The 21,136-nt window shown below is 34.2% G+C and overlaps 2 protein-coding genes across 2 annotated transcripts; one reads left to right on the top strand and one right to left on the bottom strand.

Moving 5' to 3' along the window:
- The first annotated feature begins 405 nt into the window (after nucleotides 1-405).
- LOC106054699 (cytosolic Fe-S cluster assembly factor NUBP2 homolog) lies at nucleotides 406-8,262 on the top strand. Its single transcript, XM_013210687.2, has 8 exons — nucleotides 406-486; nucleotides 1,368-1,554; nucleotides 3,272-3,360; nucleotides 3,725-3,834; nucleotides 4,370-4,524; nucleotides 5,083-5,193; nucleotides 5,493-5,562; nucleotides 6,441-8,262. The coding sequence occupies exons 2-8, from the start codon at nucleotides 1,438-1,440 to the stop codon at nucleotides 6,581-6,583; spliced, it is 795 nt and encodes a 264-aa protein (XP_013066141.2). The 5' UTR covers nucleotides 406-486; nucleotides 1,368-1,437; the 3' UTR covers nucleotides 6,584-8,262.
- Nucleotides 8,263-8,600: 338 nt separating this feature from the next.
- LOC106054709 (tubulin polymerization-promoting protein family member 2-like) lies at nucleotides 8,601-20,840 on the bottom strand. The gene is made up of 4 exons (XM_013210700.2): nucleotides 20,598-20,840; nucleotides 12,096-12,278; nucleotides 9,742-9,916; nucleotides 8,601-9,196 (listed from the first exon to the last, which is right to left on the bottom strand). The coding sequence occupies exons 2-4, from the start codon at nucleotides 12,272-12,274 to the stop codon at nucleotides 9,011-9,013; spliced, it is 540 nt and encodes a 179-aa protein (XP_013066154.1). The 5' UTR covers nucleotides 12,275-12,278; nucleotides 20,598-20,840; the 3' UTR covers nucleotides 8,601-9,010.
- Between the last annotated feature and the right edge of the window lie 296 nt (nucleotides 20,841-21,136).

Here is a 21,136-nt window from a genome sequence, read left to right as displayed (position 1 = left end):
CGATTAAGAACATAGCAGAATTTCAGGTTATGGAAAGACCGGGTGGTTAGCTCTGAAGCCTTCGGTAGAGAGACTATTTAAATTGTATCCTGCTTTTAAAAAATATTTTTCTCAAAAGAATTGTTCCATAATCAAAAGCTTCTTTGAAAACCCGTGTGCTGAATTGTGGCTGCATTTTGTACACAACATTCGACAATATTCCATGCAAAAGTTCTGTTTATTGAAGGACAAAATGTCAGTGCTCTTGAAGTGTCTTCTGCCATTGGCGAATTGGTTCAGAAATCCACGAAATGAAGAATGAAAAGAAGAATGGATGTTTATTTATCCAGGGGGGGAAAGTTATAAAGTATTTTACTTTATAATTATTCGGCGAATCATATTTTAAAAAAAAGACGAATTTCCGGTGACATTAGTAGTCATTGTACTAAAAACTGGAACGTAAACAATCTATTTACGCTGAAGGCGAAGCTGGGTCTTATTCAATGCGTGTGTTTACAAACATTTTTTTTCTAAGTTTCAAACAAAATCATTAAAATGTTAGGTCTAGGTCTAGATCTATTAGTCAATTGAAAGAAAAAAAAACGAAGAAATAAATTAGAATCTAGATCTAAATAGAATTTTAGTCTATTATCTATAATGAGTATAATCGATACTGAGTTAACTGAGACTACAAAATACTAAAAAATACTACAATCTATTGGTCTATTCACTGTTATTCAGTTACTTATTCAGTCACATTCAGTGCTTAAGACACTTAGACAGTCTTAAGTGACAAGAGTTAAAGTACTAACTAAGTTATAATAGTTAATAATAGTATAACTAATATAACAGTTTTAACAGACTATTATAATCTGTATTAAAGTATGACTATATTACTCTATAATAATTACTATAATATGATAATAATAAATAATAGTATTAATAGATTAATAGTCTATACTAGACTGACTAGAGACAGAGTCTATTCTATATGATATCAAGTAGATCTATATCTGTCTTACTTACATTCCCTTAATTACCTTAAACTTTTAAGTTCTATTAGGCTTAGGTCTTAGCCACTTTAGCGGCTTTACTTACTTTTTTTTCCTTTAACTTTTTTTTTTTTTTTTACTTGCCTGGCCTGTCCTGTATTTAACAACAATGATAGATTAGATCAATCATTCTATGGCAACCCACCCATCACAAAACTATTCATTAAAAATATTTTCATTAGATCCAAAATATTTGTTAACATATTCAGAATCTTTTTTCTTGTGTTGAATTCACATCTGCATGACTATCTAGATCTAGTAGTCGCTTCATTAGCTGTTTAATCTGTTTAGACTACATTGAACATTGTATTTCAGAAAATATTTTTTTTTTATCAGAGTTTTCCTTGAAGCTCAAGTTCTGAATTCAGAGATATTGAACCAAAACCAAAAGAAAGCGGACACGAAAATGAATCATCTTTCCTCTGTGAAGCATGTCATCATTGTATTGTCTGGAAAGGGAGGTGTCGGAAAAAGTACAATGGCAGTGCAAATTACACTCGGACTTCACGCTGCTGGGAAAAAAGTGAAAATGATATTTTAATTTTATTATAGTCATGTTGTTGAATTGAATCTAATATGAATGTTGAAGTTATTTGTTTAATTGATTATATTCTAGTTGTAATTTCCAGGGGTTTCATGTCTTTGTCTATTTCATTTTTACTTGAAAGAGATTAAAGCACAAAAAAATCCATTAATAAATTAAGAACACTTTAATCCATAAATCCTATAAGAATTATTTCACAAATAGTGGTACAAATATATATTAATTAATAATCAAATGAATATAATTGTTAAGCTAAACTAATGGTGCCAGAAAAGCGAATCGACCTTTTCCCTCCTAAGGTAGGATGCGCCTGTTTTATACTGAATTTACAAGCCTTCAGTTAACTTAAAATTACTTAAGTGGAAATTTTCAAAACTGTTACGTGTCATATGAATGAATATTCCCCAAACAAACAAGCTTGAGACAAATCTAATTCAGCCTCGAGATTTCTTGTCACTAGTTAGTTTAACCTTTTTGTTTAAATTCATCTACATGTGTTGAATTTATATATTTTTTTTTCATAACGTCACAAGATAATAGCATTCTTTCACTAATTTCTACTATCATAATGACTAGGCTCTGACATTATTTATCTTTTTTATTTGTCGAGTACCTTTTGCCTGTGTTATTTGGGAGCTTCCTCCATCTAGACTTATCTGCACAAGACAAAGCGCGGAGGTGCCTAACATTGGCTACCCAGAATTTTATTTGTTACTGAACATTTTGCAAAACTTCTAAATAACATGTATACCTTTATTCAGATATATTTTTTTTTTACTTTATTTTAATTTATTGGTTTAAATTCTATTACTGATTGATGAATTTAAGTTTAACAGCATTTATTAACAGATAGGCCAAACAAATCTGAGTAATATATGAGAGTGTATGTGTGTATATTAGGCCACCAAATGTAATGTGGGTGTTTGGGATGGTTGATGGTCAATGTATACTATATACATATGTTTATTAAACTAATGTTAAGCTTTCAAAGCTAAAGTGCAATCTGGATCTGGGTAGATGTATGTGTTCAATTATTTCAGACCATCAACTAGTCATCAGGCTTATATTTTAAAGGCCATGGACCACTTATGGTCCTGGTATCTAGTGGTTGTTAGTTTATAGTCAATAATGGTTATGATTACCTTGCCATTTTTTCCTTGCGCATACACAGTAGTGTTTGTTGTATGTTGAGTGGTCAGGTAAGAAAATAAAACTTTGGCATCCAGCAAATTTTGTTTTCTTTGGTTACTAGATCTATTGCCAATGGTGTAGTATTGGCTGTTATTTCCTTATTAAATATCACATTATTATGAAGCTCTTTGTCTTGAATTCTTGAGTTATTAGTTGTGTTGAGAAGTTTATGCAGAGAGCCTATTAGAGAGAATTATATCTAAAAATTGTGCAATTAAAACTAATTACATAACCTCCTAAAAAAAAAAAACAGTTACCAAGCTTCTATTTGGTCTAAAGATGACATGGAGAAAATGTTCATTGGAATTTTATTGTTGTACTAATAAACACTGAAGAGAAACATTCGCTATGGGTTTAATGGAAAGAAATGTCTGTGCATATTGCTCATTGGTCAAAATGATAATGTAGATTTAAACTTTGGCTTTCTCTTTTTAGAGATTGTTAAGAAAACCAGCAAAAGATTATTAAATTAAAAATGTATTGAAAGAAATATTTATTTGATTAGGTTGGTCTTTTAGACGTTGATCTGTGTGGGCCAAGTATTCCAAAAATGTTTAACCTTGAAGGTCGTGACATCCATCAGTGTTCTGAAGGGTAATACATATTTTTTTAAACTTATTACCTTTTTGTGCTAAGATATGTTTTGTGTACCTTTGTACACTCTGCATGCTACAAGACTTATAGTGTTCTTGTTGATGCTTTTTCTATACACCTTGCAGTCTGGATATTATACATTGCTTTATTGTACATGTATTTTTCTTGATGGTTTTAACAAAAACAACAATAAAAACACATTATAATTACATTCAATATTCAACATTTACTTTGCTCTAAAAGAACTGTTTTTTCTAATATGTATTGTGTAAGATTTAAATCTTAAACCTTTAACAGACCTTTACTAAAGTTTATTTATCTTGTCTATTTTATCTGTTAAATCTTTCACAAATTTCCCATTAAGATGGTTGCCAGTCTATGTGGACAAAGAGCAAAGACTTGGAGTGATGTCTATTGGGTTTCTGCTGCAAGATTTAGATGATGCTGTGGTCTGGAGAGGTCCCAAGAAAAATGGTAAGTCTTTTTGTTGTTTACTAAACTATGAATAGCTTAATGATGTACGACTATTCCCCTTCAAGATATAAGGTCTATGATGCAAGTAAAGCTGGAAATTTTGGTCTGCTCGATGACTTGTCATATTTACATTCTTTTGCATACCCCATTGAAGCTAGGTGAACTCTTGAGACATCACTCTTGGCCTCTAAACCTTTGAATAAAAAGTTCACAAGGATTCATATTTACAATTAGCAGCCAAATGCTTACTACTCCATGATGCCTAGTGATATTTAAGTTTCCCATTTATAATTGGCTTTCCAATGTGTCAGCAGCAGTTTTGTATGTTAAATTGTGTGTGTGTGTGGTGTTTAAACTAAAGTATGTTATGTGTGTGTATTTGATTCAGTTCAGACAAAAGGAGCAGTACTTAAATTTATAATAAATGTTAAAATTGGTTTGATCCATTTAATTAATCTAACAATCTTCTAAATTCTTATAATTGCTTTAGATGAAAAATCTGTTAATTTTTCATATTTTTCAATTTCCCTTTTAGCAATGATCAAACAGTTTTTGGGTGATGTGTACTGGCAAGATTTGGATTACTTGATTATTGACACTCCACCTGGTACATCTGATGAGCATATTTCAGTGATGGAAGCATTGAGAGCATATAATCCAGATGGGGCTGTCCTAGTGACCACACCTCAGGTAAAGATATATAAATGTTTGTGCTCCTTAGATATTATTGTTTTTTATTTAGTTAATAGTTTTGTTTTCGCATTATGTTATAATATCTGGCGCTGTGTATCTTAGTTGAGATCAAGGGGACAGGTGAATGAGGCACACTATTTCCACTAATATTTCAGTGTGCCACTTAGTTACTTCTGAAATTCTGGATCATTTTTCTAAACTTTCAATTTTATTATTTCATTTGACTAAAGTATAGATTTGGCATTAATTTCATAACCCCCCCCCCTTATCATTCTAGGCCTAGCAAAGTGTACTTTTGAGATGCTGTTTTTTTAGATATAATATAATTGGTGTATGTGTCACATTTCACTGTACTAAGACAACCTTGAACAATAAGACTGTACTTGGTGTTTTTAAATATCAATATGAATGGTGAATATCAAATGTTTTGTGTATGAACTTTGACTCTTCCAAAATAAAACCCTATTATCTTATATAGACTATATATGTAATATTATATGTATTATCAGTTTTTTTGTTCTTTAGTAATCAAATATCTTACTATTTCCTCTCCAGGCTGTGGCTGTAGGGGATGTGCGCAGAGAGCTGACTTTCTGTCGTAAGACTGGCATTCCTGTAGTTGGAATCATTGAAAATATGAGCGGTTATGTGTGTCCCCATTGTTCAGTGAGTTGAACTTGTTTATCTTTTAAATTTCTATATCACTCTCTTTACCCTGATAATCAATTACATTTCTTTGTGAGTCATTGTGTATATTATATACTATCTTATTTGTTATATAGATTACAAGGAAACTTTTTTATCTTGCAAAACTCTTAGAACTAATCATGTAAAGGAACATGAAATTCATTAATATGAAATACAATAACAAAAAAAAAGGTTTTCCTTCATGTATTATATTCTATACCCTTTTCACCCTTTTTAAACCAATTTCAATATTTGATCAAACTGATTTCTTTTTGCAGGAATGTACTAACATATTTTCAAAAGGAGGTGGCAAGGCATTAGCTCAACAAAACAATGTTCCGTTCCTTGGTATGTTTAACTTGAATTTTGATAAAACTTTAACAGATGGCTATGCTCAGAAAGTAGACTAATTATTTACTGTTTTAAAGGTTCTCTTTTGCCCAGTGCACTTCTAGTTACCTCCCATCAAGTTGAAACATTAGTACCACATATTAAATTAGATCATTGTATTAGATCATTGTATATCTATTGCTTGAAAACAGACAATGAGCTTATAAAAAACTTTTATCCCATGTATGTCATCCTGATTATTAATACCTATTCCTTTGATACAAAGGTATTTTAGTTACAGACTTTAAGTTAGCAAGAAATAAAATCTAATAAGACCTAAAATAATCCTGAACATAGCTTACTTTAACCCATCTAGTGACTTGGTTTTGGTTGCAAAGTTATCAGGTGACTTGATTTGTTGTTAAGGTAGTAAGCTTGTAGGATGTTGTACCAGTTAAATGACTGCTTTATCGAATGAAGTCAAAGTTATATGGTTATTATAATGTGACTTTTTAAACTGATCTGCTTAATGTTGTGTCCTTCTTCTGAATGATCATTTGGGAACTTCTGATATCTATTGGAAAGTTATGAGGTTTTTATAGATATGTTAAGATCAATTTTAAAAACCTTTTCAACTAAACTTCCCTAAAAGGAAATCTCAAAACTGTCCCTTAATTTATTTAGTTCTTTCCCATAAGAACCTATAAAGTCCAGAAAAAAAAAGCAACTGTCCTTGAACATACTTTATTCATAAGAATGTATCTCACACTATTTATGATTCCTTCTCTGTAAAAACAAAATGTTTGTAAATAATTTATTTGGTGAAAAAATTAATGTATTCTTTTTTTTTTTTAAATTATATATAATTTTTTTTAAAATTGCATTTTGTTCAATAGGAAGCATACCAATAGACAGGCATTTAACACTCAGTTTAGACAAGGGAGAAAACTTTTTGGAATCTAATCCAGGATCACCTGCTCTTGCTGCTATCAACAATTTGGTGAAAAGGTTTATAGCGCTGGACAAGGATTTGCCCTAACACTCAGACTCGAATGTAATTGTTTCCATCTCTTGTTTCATCACTAGACTGTCAGCTCATTGTTCAACATCATCCTGGTATTTTGTACAATTCTTTTTTGTTGGTCTTATCCATCTGAAGTTTCTGACAAAAATTCATTTTAGCAGTATGTAAAGTAACGTTCTGTTGGATTAAAGATTTAAATTAGCATAGCACTCACATTGTGATGACTAGACCTTGTGGATTCTCTCACATGAGCATATTTTGAATCCATAGGAATAGAGCATAAAAGCACTATTTTGAAATTGGTACATGTCTCAATTAAATGATTTATTTGAAATGTAATCATAGATTCATCAACCCTAACTAACAAGGGAAATCAGTTTAGATATTTTTTTATTACCCTAGTTATTAGTATCATTATAATATGGTCACAGGTAACTGAATGCAAGTAAGTTAGAGAGCCACTATGTGAAAGTATTATTTTACACTGTGTTGCAGGATTGATACTTTACCAATACATTTGGTAATTGTGTAAGGAGAGATTTCAATTCAAACTATTCTTGTCTAGCATTTGAGTTTTCAGCAGAGCTCTGTGTTGTTGTTATAGATTTGTATTTTGTCCACATTTTGTTTTAAGTAACTAATTAAAGGGCTCATACTTAAGTGTTTTTTGCTCTGATTTATTTTACTGCATTGAGTCTTATATAATACAGACATTACTTCAAAAAAGAAGATGATTACGTCCTACGAGTCATCTGTTTTATCTCAAATTTTGATATCTTACGAAATTACTTTTTTCAATATTTCATTTTACTCTTCTTTTATGTACATCCTTGAATGTGTTTTGTTAAAATTATATGTAAAATGAATCATCGTAAACACTTTTAAGAACGTTTTGAATTAGCCAGACATCCTTGTAGCTACTGAAAGATTGAAGCAGACAGAAATTATTTCTAAGTCCCCAACCCACAATTTTTAAACAAATATTGTTTATATGTACACAAAATAAAAAATATAACATAAATATATATGTCACATATAGTCGTCTGTTGAAGTTTTCTAATTTAATCAACATTGAGTTGTTTAAGGCAACCTGACCAGTCTTAAAATATAACAGGAAATGTATTAATTTTGATATTAATTTTAAACCGGATTTTAGTTTGTAGTACCTACTAAACAAATTTAGTTTTAACTGTTGGAAACAGTAACTATCTTATAGATATCTCTACTGTACAGTGCTTATGCTGCATGTACAAAAGGTGTTTCTTATATCTGTATTTGATGTGTAACTGAAAGTGTTACAAATGAGATGACAGCATTGACTTAAGATTAATCTGCCTGCAGTTATTAAATGATAAATAGCTGGTTCTTGATTGCCTAAGAAAGATTTTTAGAAATTATTTAATTTTAAATAATCTTTTTTTGCTTTGTTTTTTTAACACTATATGAAAGATTAACATTTAATAATTTATAACTAAATGTTCTCTTGAAAGGAGAACACAGTAGAAGAAGATAACTTAATGTTGAAAATGAAATTCATGTCACAGTTCCATTCCTTTATTTTGATGTAAACCTTGCTGATGTCATTATAATCTGATACAATCATATTGTATGTTATGTTATAAATAACAAATATTTCCATACATACCATAATGTTATAAATGAAAGTTCCAATAAATGATTTGAATTCAACCGAATGTTAACTCTTGTATTTTTTTTTATAGTCTCCATTGTAGTCAACCTTTCAGGTTCAATTAAGTAATTACACAATCACACATTTATTTGTATTACAGTAAAACTTCGCATTTTTAACATTTTGTTTGCTGACTAGAAGTACTCTCTCAGTTCTCACACTCTACTGGTGGGGAAAAAAACATCACTATAAATGGTTTGGTTTGATGATAGAAATTTCATATTTTTAGAATTCTTTAAAGCTGGGGATCTATATAACTGAGAAAACTAAATTAAACAAAATTAAATGATAACTTTGTATATTTAATGTATACAAATTATAAACAACAAAAAGAAACAAAACTTTAAGAATAAATTAAATGTTTATTACAACATACAATATTGACATTAATTATAATCTGGTACACAAATATTTTGGTTCAAATTGAAACCACACAAAGAGACAGTGTATTTTTTGAAATTTCATCAAATGTATGACTTGAAACTTGTCGAACTGGTAAAAAAAAAATGTTCTGCTTGAAAGAAAACAAAGTCTCCACACTGACTATGTACAAATAGAAGAAGTGTAAAATTAGGCACTAATAAAAAACTGAAGGCTGCTAGTATCACAGAGTATATACACATAAAACTTATGTATTGTATTGTACAAGTTGTATTTTATGGATATTTATTTTGCCTGGAAATTGTGAAGGAAATTTGTAAAATCAAAAAAAAAAAAGGTAACATGAAGGGAAAAAAGATGATTTCTATTGTCTAATGTTTCTTGTCATATGTTCCAGCACCTTTGTAGTTTCCAACATAACCAGAGTTCTCCACTGTTTCCACTCGACCATCTTTGCCTTTTCCTTTTCCATCTTCTGTGAATCTCTCTTTATGTGATCCAGTGTATCCTGATACGTCTGTCAGGCGAGCTGTTGTAGCATCAACTTTGGCAGCCTTCTGTGAAGTGTAGATAAAAAATAGGACTTGAAGAAAAGTAAGTGGCTACATTTCTTTATAGACTTTCTTTTGGAAAACAATAACATCAATCCATATATGGAAAACTTGACTAAAAAAAACAAACAATTAGTGTAATTGAGGTAGAGTCTACATATTTACATGGTAAGGGGTTAACAATGGTAACATGTGGTCAGTGTTACACCAGTCACCTTAAATTTATTCTCCTCCAACAGACGTGAGGCACAGGGAAGTCCAGTTGAAATTGAAAGTTTTGTTCCCGATAGCAGTATGCTTGCCCTGAGACTTAAATAAGCTAAGTATACCTCTGCCGAGCACCCATCACATACGAATATTTAGTTATTTAAACCCATACAGTTATTAACAAACTTGTTTTAACAAAAAATCCCTCCAATTTCGTAGAGAATAAAAGGGCATGTACTGATATTAAAAATGTGTCTTTTTTTTCTAGAGTCACCTCCCTTCGTTTAGACAAATTAGTTCAATCATGGTTCAATTTGTAGAAATGTTCGGGTTTAATACTCAACTGTTTCCTCGTTTGCTTTGGCCGCGATCTTAGCCCTTATATCATTGGCCAGAGCCTGGACCTCGGGATCATCCACTGGTGCTCTCCCTTTTGTTATCTTTCGCTTCTTGGCAATGACGTCAGCGGCAGTCTCGTTGATAACATCCGTGGCTATCTTATCAATCGCTATTTTCTTTCTGTAGACAAGACGTGTAGAAAGTATAATCGTGTAGAATGGTGAATAGAATAAAACAAAATGTCTGCTACATTCATATTTGGGCGTGGTTATGGGAAAAAAGGGAGAGGGGTGAACACTGCAGAGGAGTTTACAGAGAAAGAAATTATGTACAAGTGATTGAGAGGGGGGAGGGCGTGTCCTCTTTACACTGAAATGTTTAAAAACAGAAAATATTAGAACGAAAAATATTTTTTTTTGCAACTAAAGCATTACTGGCTATCACTAGTTTGAATCTTATATTTGTTATCTTTGAACCCATCTACAGGGTCGTAGCTAGCCACATGAAAGGAAAGGCACACACACACCACTCACACACAAAAGGTTGAGACCCACTAGTAAAAAGTTTACAGATCAAAGCTCTACACACACACACACAAGCCTATTAAATGAAAGTCAGGTCGCCTAAATGGCAGGCACCTCCCCAGTAAATGAAAGCATATCGCCCCAATGTAAATGAAAGCATATCGCCCCAATGTAAATGAAAGCATATCGCCCCAATGTAAATGAAAGCATATCGCCCCAATGTAAATGAAAGCATATCGCCCCAATGTAAATGAAAGCATATCGCCCCAATGTAAATGAAAGCATATCGCCCCAATGTAAATGAAAGCATATCGCCCCAATGTAAATGAAAGCATATCGCCCCAATGTAAATGAAAGCATATCGCCCCAATGTAAATGAAAGCATATCGCCCCAATGTAAATGAAAGCATATCGCCCCAATGTAAATGAAAGCATATCGCCCCAATGTAAATGAAAGCATATCGCCCCAATGTAAATGAAAGCATATCGCCCCAATGTAAATGAAAGCATATCGCCCCAATGTAAATGAAAGCATATCGCCCCAATGTAAATGAAAGCATATCGCCCCAATGTAAATGAAAGCATATCGCCCCAATGTAAATGAAAGCATATCGCCCCAATGTAAATGAAAGCATATCGCCCCAATGTAAATGAAAGCATATCGCCCCAATGTAAATGAAAGCATATCGCCCCAATGTAAATGAAAGCATATCGCCCCAATGTAAATGAAAGCATATCGCCCCAATGTAAATGAAAGCATATCGCCCCAATGTAAATGAAAGCATATCGCCCCAATGTAAATGAAAGCATATCGCCCCAATGTAAATGAAAGCATATCGCCCCAATGTAAATGAAAGCATATCGCCCCAATGTAAATGAAAGCATATCGCCCCAATGTAAATGAAAGCATATCGCCCCAATGTAAATGAAAGCATATCGCCCCAATGTAAATGAAAGCATATCGCCCCAATGTAAATGAAAGCATATCGCCCCAATGTAAATGAAAGCATATCGCCCCAATGTAAATGAAAGCATATCGCCCCAATGTAAATGAAATTCAAGGGTCCTTCTCCTCAGTTATCTCAGTTATACCGAAAGTTTTATTTCAACGTGAGTTAAACCCATAAGCCTTTAGAAGATGAAGTTTTTAAAAAAAATTCGCTATTGGCTAATCTTGAAACTATACAGTTAAAAAAAAAAATGTCTGCCCATATTCTCCTTTTATCAATTCTTCAAAGAAAAGACAAAATTTTAGATATAAATGTTACAATGATAATGCAACAGCATTGGCTGTCAAGACGTCTTCATCTTTTCAGAAGTTAAACTTGAAGCGATACATAATGCGTTACAGTTCATAAAAGAAAGAATCAGTGTGAGAATTTTGCCCTTGAAGGGCATGTAGGCGCGTAATTTGGACGATTCAGAGAACATTAAGACTCAATATGCTGCCACTGCAGAGAGGACACCGCAGAGACTGTAGACACATTCTCGCAGAATGTCGCGTCCTGCATGATATGAAACAGGGAGACCTTAAAAAAAACGCTGCCCGATTCCTTTCACGTGCTGTAAGGAAATTGTCTCAGCACGTCGCTAGTCACGAAAGGAATTTCAGATAAGGTGCCGGAATCGTATTATCTCCCCTACACCAGTTACTCTTCAATGTAGAAGCTAGAAGCTACCAGAGCTACAGAAGATAATGTGTAGGAAACTTCCTGTTTACATTTCTTTGGCAACCTCAACGCGTCCACCACTGAGACTGTCCATAACGTCGTAGCCTATAACTATAGAAAAGTCACGTTCTACTTCTATGACTCACACGCACGTAACATACTCACGCTTTATCTTGGAACAGAGCCCAAATGGAGGCCTCTATTGTTGTCTTATACTGCTTCAGACCGCAGGCCTCAATACACTTCATGAACGGGGTCAGTTTCAGGCAATCAGTTGTTTCTGACCTTTCTTTGTACTTCAGCAATGTTTGCTTGACCGCTGCCAGATCTCCACCGGATGCCATGATTCTGTGAGAAATATTGTACGGGGCTAATTAAGTTTTTTTTTTTTCATAAAGACATTATAATGAGAGCATAGTCAAGCTTTAGACTTATATAAGACAATAGGCCTACTTAAATTCCGATAGGACAAAGCCCAAGTATCCTAAGAAGGGCATTGACCCTGAATGGACGAAAAAAACAACAACAGATAGGGTAGAGGGATTTCTCATCTGACCTAAGTAAGAAATACTCTCAGGTTAATTGGTGCTAAACGCCGCGTTTGATTTTATTTTTATGGAACTAATCAGACAGTTTATATCAAGCACGGCGGTTTTAAAATCCTGACCTCTTGATTACTGCTTCTTTGTGGACGACTCAAAGTGACTTATAATGTAGGCCTAGTGTCTTTGTAGCATCTATTTAGTCATTCGCACACACACATATAGGTCTTAATTATATTAACACGAAATTGAAGCAAAGACGTCTACACAAGTGTAGTAGCCCATTTATATAAAGAGCTTTTTTTTTATATTGTACTTTTGGTTTTGGTTCAGATTTTTAGATCTACGCAACCACAAATCTCCGTTGAGTGCTCAGAAAAAAAATCTTGATCCTATGGCTCATGTACTACGGCCTGATTTTTTTGTAGACCTAGTTCTTGTGCTGGAAAAAAATCGATCGATGGACAAAAACCCAACTCTGCCTTTTATGCCAATAGAGCCAAGAGTTTGTGTGTGTGTGTTTTGCTTGTGTTTAATTATTTTGATTACAATTTTTTTTTGGGGGGGGGGGGGGGCATGGTTGGCCAAAGAAAGGATACCCACATATAAGACTAGTTGATCTGTGATGACCACAACAATAAAAATTAATAAATCTCGGCCTGATAGTCTTTGTTCAACTAGTGGGCATTTGCCGGAAGACAATTCTCCAACACTATTCAATATTTAACTGTTTTATATATTTGTGTTAACTAAATGATCTACTAATGTCAGTCCAAGTCTCTGTCCTTCTGTCCTACGGATGAAAAGATTGAATCGTAGATTAGAGTACCGGAAATGCTCGCTAAAATTTATATTATTCTGAAATTGAATGCGTCGAATGAGACTCAACCTTCTGTTGGTCAGCAATTAGGTCCCACCTCGTTTGGGCAACGAATAGATTTAATAGTCATTTCCCTCTTAACTCTAACTGTAAACACACACACACACACAAGTCTCTCAATATTGATTTATTCAGTTCTCCAGCATCCAGCAAAAACAATTTCAATTTTAAGCCAAGAAGCTCTCGTAGTTTGATTAGAGTCGATATAGTCCTCTGTTATAGCAGGCCTGTCTTTTTCCTCACGTTATCTTTAAGGCTAAGCTTATAACTAGAAATAACTAAACTAAGTTTGACTTATGTTATTGCAATATTTCCTTTCTGAAACGTCCAACCATGGTTCAACTGCCTAATTGTACACGTCCACGCTAATTACAGTTGAGAGTTTGGCTCGATTTGGTTTGTATTTAGTGAGGACGTGTTTCCTTTCACTTATAAACACACGCATAAGGCTCTACACACACACACACACACCCAGGTAGGCCTCTTTTAAAAAATCTTTAGAATCTTTATACGCGAGTATCAAAAATTCTTTTAAGTAGCTATACGGCCGGTCCGCTGAATAGTTTATCTCCCCCCCCCTTCCCGGTTACGCGTACTATTTGAACGGGCAAACGTTATAATCACTTTGTTGACTCAAGAACAAGAACTAGATCGACAAGTCCAGTAACTTTTTAAACATTCACTTATGAGTCATGAATGGACTTTTCCTAGTCGCTGTGCATAGTTTATTGCAAAATTTAGGAAATTTAGGAACAATTCACAGAGGATAAAACAAACAATTAGCTGATAGCTAATCAAGACGATCTGTGCGGTGCCATACACATTGCTACGCCTGTGGATTGGGGTGCATACACCGTAGACGTCTGAACTTTGATTCCATGTCCGCAGGCCTTAAATTGGGTGTAATCATTGTAAATAATTACTCGGTTGGGTGTAATCCAGGCATGTCAAACTGGGTGTTCGGGGGCCGCATGCGGCCCGCGACCACCTTGCATGCGGCCCCCTTGGCCTCCTAAAAAATTAAATTATAAAAATAATGTTAAACTATTACGCTGGAAAACAAGAGATGACAAGCTACTTCAATTGAAAAATAGTATTTATTAAACTGAACAACGAGGGCGAGTCTGCAGTGAAAGCAAGCTACATTTTGTCAAACTTCATTGTAAGCCATTGTAAATCATTTAATAAATGTGATTTTATGAAGAAGTGTGTCGTTAGAGCCGAAGTAATTTGTCCAGAAAAGGTGAAAGCATTCAAAGAAATAGCGTTAACTATTGACACTGTGGCAGATAGAATAAATGACATGTCAGTCAGGTTGCGTGAACAATTAAAGAACAAAATAGTTGATTTTGAATTATTTTCATTGACTCTCCATGAGTCAACTGATGTAAAGGGTGTAGCACAGTTGGTTATATTCATAAGGACCTGTGACAGGAATTTTGACATACACGAGGAACTACTTGAGTTCTGTTCTATGCATAACACCACAACAAGCGAGGATGTTTTTGAGAAATGACAGGAGGTGATAATGCAGTACAATTTATCTTTGATAAAGCTATCTAGTCTAACAAGGTATGGCGCACCAACCAAGAAATGAAATGATTTTGATGCAAAGTTACTTGCAAAAATAAGAGAGACTGATGATAATTTTAAATTTGCTCATTTTCAGTGCATCATTCACCCAGAAACATTCTGCGCACATCAATTACAGTTCCAACTTCCAACATGTCATAAGACCGTTTTCAATCGCTTCTCAATTTTATTCGTGCCCGTGGTTTTAATGCTCGTCAATTTTTAATGTTTTTGGATGACATTAGACATTAATTTGATTGTGTTCCCTACTACACAGAAGTCCGCTGGCTCTTATGATATATAATATTGAAGAGATTGTTTGTACTGTGTGAGGAAATCGCATTGTTTCTGAACATGAAAGTTGAACCTGTTGAACATTTCCAAACTGACGAATGTGTTCAGGATTTGACATTAGCAGTTGATCCCACTGGTCACCTGCAAGACTTGAATTTAAATCTTCAAAATTGTCACAACTGCGTGTAATCAAGTGAAATGCTTTCAAGCAAAATTAGGACTGTAGATAAACCAAATATGAAGTGAAAATCTTGTTCACTTCTGAACGTGTCAGGAACTAAAAATATTAAATACGGCTGCGACATTTGGTAAATATGTCTAACACCTGGAATCGTCAGTAGATGCTTTCAATGACCGTTTTCGTGACTTCGTTACATAAGAGCAAGAATTTTTGTGTTTTGTATCTCCATTCTCATTTGATTCTGAAAATGCTGCTGGAAATGTGCAACTAGAGCTGATATAATAGCAGACAGATTCTTAGTTGAAATCGAAGTATATTGAAATGACTGTGCCAAAATTGTACAGTTATTTACCCTGAACGGTATGTTGAATTGCGGAAATTTGCAGCCAGAATTCTAGCTATGTTTGCATGCACTTGTCTCTGTGAGCAGTTCTTTTCCATAATAAAAGCTACAAAAACACCTCACCATTCGAGATTATCTGATCAAAATTTTGTCATCTGTGATGAAAGCGTCAGTGGCAAACAAATTTTAACCTGACATTAATAAAATGGTATCCCAGAAAAGATGTCAAGCATCAGGACAAAGAAAATAATGCGTAATCAAAGTATTTTTTAATTAGCCATTAGTACTACAAATTTAGCTAAGGGACAGGTATGCCATTAATTATTGTATTGCATTATTTCTAATTTACAAAAAAAAAAAACTAGTAGGCTGTTTTGCAACTGATTTTTTTTGCTGCGGCCCCTCAGGTCATAGTAAGTTTTCTATGTGGCCCATACACCTTAATGAGTTTGACATGCCTGGTGTAATCGTTGTAAATAATTACTCGGTTGGGTGTCAAAAATGCGAAATGTTTGAAATGTGCGAAATAACTATCTAAATCTCAATGATCCAGTCCGTTGTATTCACTCCCCTGTTTTCACTCTGTTGTATTCATTCAATTTATGTCACCAGACTCGCCACTCATTTCATTAACTCCGTCTCTGCCAGTAGAATTATATCCACTCTACTTCTTAGTTTGAATTTTATAACCATAGTAAATTTTTCTTGGGGTTTTTGAAACTTAAGTTTTGAATTTGTGAATAATTGATTTAAAAAACAACGTAGAATACAAGCAATGCAACAATCTAGATATAAAATCTAAATCTAAGTTCTAGTCTAACAGTAGGCCTAAAGTGGGAGATAACCTAGTCAACTGGCATCTCTAATTAAAGCAATAGTGTTAGTTTCAAACTCACTGGGGTTTTCTCCCCTTACTAATCTTATGTTATAAAATACAGATTACACATAAACTAGTGCTTGAACATTTTTTTTACTCTTTTGTTTGTTTGCTTCATAAATTTCGAAAGTTCTTTAAAAGATGTACAGTATTACATCCAGTGTTGTTGTTTTGTGTGGGGGACGGTGCGTACCGATACCTTCCTAAATGTGGGGAGGAAGTATTACTTTTCTTGTATTTTAACATTAATTTATTAGTAGTTAAAAGTTAGGTGATCCATCACTGAGTACCCGCAAAAAAAAAGCACTGATTACATCCTAGCACAAATCTACGGTAGGGAATAAAAGCAGGAGGGGAGGGGTTTAAACTCAGGACCATGACGTCGATACATTCGTGTATATTAAAATCATAAAGATGTTAGAATAGCAAATAAAATATTTGAAACAGCTTATTGTGTTTCTTTATTGGCTTGGTTTCATTATTTTATCTTAGTTTTCTATTACCATCAGCGCCCCATTCACTCGCTGAGGAAAAAAACATTCCGTGGCGGCCAACTGCAACATGTTGACGGGTGACGCCCTCGTTCGTTTCCACCCAGCTTGTTTTGAAACTCAGATATGGGCGATAACCTAAATGGTGAAGATGCTAGAATCAACAGACGTGTGCACTCTGTCCAAGTTCAAATGAGGAACTACTGAGAGCAAGTAGAGGCGCGGACTAAGAAACGACTTCACACAGAACACGCTAAAGAGAGGGGAGAGACAATGTGTTAAGTTGATGAGTCTCGTTCACAACGGAACCAGAGATATGTATAAATCTAGGTCTAGAAGTTGCATCACGTGGGTAACAGAACTATTAGGTTGACCATAAGCATATCGCAAAACCAAAATGGTGTACATTTCAGTTGATGAATTCAACGTCAAGAAATGATTACAAAGTTAGGGAATCAACTTGTACAAGTTAAAATATAAACATAAAATAGAACGTCCGTTTTTTTATTTTTGTTCTGTTTTTATTTTGCTATATTTCTAGTTAAATCATATATCTTGTAAGTGAATGCTTGTGTGTGTGTTTGAGTTAGTGAGATGTGTGTGCTAAAGTGAGAATGCCAAGTATGTTTGTATATGACGTCATATATTGTACAAACGGTCCTCCACGCCCACTCCTGATGTGTCGATAGCGTGAGTAATGTGTGCGATCATGCTCAGTGAGATACCAGCAGGGGAAACTGTGTTAGAAAGAGACTGTGTTGAGTGAATGCCAAACTGTAAGCCAAGCTATGCATATCTTGCATCACACACAAAATTACATTTAGTCCAGAAAAAACAACAACTAAAGACAAAAATAAACACAAGATGAAGAAATGAATTGATTTCAACAATGTAATATATATTCGTTGTATTGTGCATAAATTATTAAAGAACCAACTAAATTCTTTGTGAATTCTGAACTCTCAAGAGTCGACCACAGATGTTCCACAGCACTTAGGTCTAGATGTATGACTAGACTGGTTTCTAGACTGTCGACGCTTCTTTTCGATGTGGCCCAAGGTTCACTATAATGAATAATTTCACATTTAGATTTAGTTCTGAACAAATTCTTTATCAATTCTCAAGGCGTCATTTTGGTGCCACACCAAAAGTGCATCGGATAAATATTAGAGAAGAAAAAGGTCATGTCTGTAATTGTGTGAGAAACCTTGATTCAGAACAGTAGTCAGATAAGAGGACGGCTTGAAGCAACGATTGCTTATTAATGAACCAGAATGTGTGTTCTCTTTACAAGTTAACTCTAAACAACAGAGAAAGAAAAGGTAGAAAAAAAATGAGAGAGAACCGAAATGTCACTACTGTACATAATACATCTCGCGAGATTTGGCTGACATTCACATCAGACGATAGCTCAGTGATCAAGAAGTAATCCTTGTAGGCCTATTCATTCAAACAGGAATCCCAAGTGATGAGGCTTAGATTTTACCCCACAATCCACTTATGATAAAATTTGCAAAAGGGTAGAAAAGAAATTAGCCATTAACGATTATTTAATTATATTATTCATCTGCATAGTTTATTCAAATAATTTATTTTAGCTAATAAACAAAAAAAAACTAATTTTTTTTTTGTAAATCATACATTTTGCTATTATAATTTGCTTTTCAGGTAAAGAATTTTTATCTCTTTACTACCAGCATGACTCCAGCATGAAGGATTGTTTGGTTCATTTCGATTTTTTAAATTATTCAATTTTTTTTTAACATTAGACGTACAAGCTGTTGAGGTAGAATTGAATCGCAGGCCAAATGGGCTTTTTTTGTTTCACCTTCGTGAGGACCGCTGCACTTTAAAAGCTAGATGTCAACAGAGAGAAATAATTAGACTACAGAGTCCCCGAAATACAAAAGAAAAAAAAAACACTAGGACACATGCATTGTGTTTGAACGATTGTTCGAGGACGAGGCTTGCGTTCAATAAAAAAAAAAAATTATATCGACTTAGCGCCATTTGTTGCTAAGGTAAACAGTGCCGATTCAGACAGACTACAACGTTGCCGTGTCAGGGCGTGGTTATTAATAGCAGTGAACTATAACCTTAGGGCTAGAATTAGATTTCTAACTGCATAGTGTACCTAACAATACATGTGTATGCGTGTGTGAGATTTGGGGGGAGGGGGGAGGCTTTAGTAGGAGATAAGATTTCCATTTGGGTGACTGCTATCTGCCCTATTGTATTTCACAACAAATCATAGATTTGAAAACTTAGCGAAAACACCAAAGATTCTACAGGCGTGGGGGTTATAATAGCTCTGTATGAGACAGTGTTACTTTTGACACTTAGAAACTGATTCAAATATAGGCTGAATCTTACGTTGTTAATGAGGTCTAGTAAGTACTGTTTTGTCCCTGAATTTGTTTAATACGTCAAGCGTAGGATATTTCAGATGTCTTTTATAATTTCACTGACCTGCAATACACAGTGGACTTACTTCATTTTGTGAGAAGCGGAGAGAATAAACAAAACCATTTGACTAGATACACGTTCCTAGTGCTAAATATACCGTAGTCAAATACACAACGCTATAGGTCTGGAAATATGTTCCAACAGTAAATAGCCTACAGTGTGTAATTACTAATTTAAAAAACTGGTTCATTATTTCTAATTAGCGCACCCTAGTAAGGCCAATTAACAAACAAGGCTGTCGTTAGCTGAGCCCCCAGTACGCAATGATCTGCATACATCTTGTTTAAACTTCAAAGCCTGTGTTATGACCAGAGGATTTCGTTCTCCCATAGAAACATTATCATGACAGCATCAGTAGAGAGCGAAGGGAGGGTGTTCTACGCATATTTAAGTTCTAATTCCTTCAGGGAACAGAACCAGGGAAAAGAGGAAGAGGCAGACAGAAAGCGATGGGAAGACAACATAAAGGAATGGCCAGGTCTGTCGTTGAAATAGTTTTTATCCAAGGCATTTGACAAAGAGGAATGGAAAAAAGACGGTCACTAGATCTTGTGCAGTACCCCAATGGTCTAACAGACTAAGGGATAGGTGAAAGTAAAGTTATATTTTCATGTGGACTTAGCAAGGATTTAAAGCATGGGCAGAGAATTCATGTAAATGAGACGCAAAATGAAGCTATAAATGGACTATAAAATATAGATTCAACTTAACCTTATATACTCTAAGATTGTGAAGTTCACATGAAAATATAACTTCACTTTCACCTATCCCTTAGTCTGGTGGACCATGTAGGATAACTGAAATATTTGCAATACAAATACATGAACATACCTTGAGGCTACCTACTTTTCTTAATTATAAAATCATTTGACTTGCCTATTTATAATTCCAATAAATATTTGTCTTCTAATTCATTGATAAATAACTTTGAATAATAAATGACAATTTCTCCCTAAAAGGGCATAAACCTTTTAAATATAAAACATAGGCCTATAATTAGGTATAAAGATGTTAAACTTACCAAAAATAAATTGTGAATAATTTGTCTAGCTCTCCGCAGTTGTGTCCGCTGTTCAAATGATTCAAAACAAGAACAGCCAGAACACGTTCATGCTTCCCCAGGCCAAGGACTTCACACTTTCCAATCATTGGGTGATCGATTTTTTTGGGTCCTGATCAGTATAAGATCGAACCTGCCATTCACTGATTCAGATATCCCGGTACCAACTAAAAACAAGTTGGGTCACCTCCCTTGATATCTTGTTTACATTTCATGTAACCGTTTGACAGAAATGTCAACATCAGATTGAAGAAGTTTTTAGAAAACAGAAGAATAGAGAATACATAGGCCAGTGCAGTTCATAGTGTTATGGTAGTTATACGGGGATTAAAGAGCGGGGGAACAAAGGGAGAGAGAAGGGGGGGGGGGAGAGCATTGAAGAGAGTTTTGTGTTCATGTCGATACTGCTATTTTTAGTAACTTAAAATTGTTGGATCTTTCGTAAGGTCATATTCACTAGTTCCGGACGATTACCGAAAACATTTTTTTTTTGTTGGTTT

The sequence above is a fragment of the Biomphalaria glabrata genome, chromosome 2 (genome assembly GCF_947242115.1).
Source record: "Biomphalaria glabrata chromosome 2, xgBioGlab47.1, whole genome shotgun sequence".
NCBI classification, from domain to species: Eukaryota; Metazoa; Mollusca; class Gastropoda; family Planorbidae; genus Biomphalaria; species Biomphalaria glabrata.
This window is presented reverse-complemented; position numbering and strand designations above follow the sequence as displayed.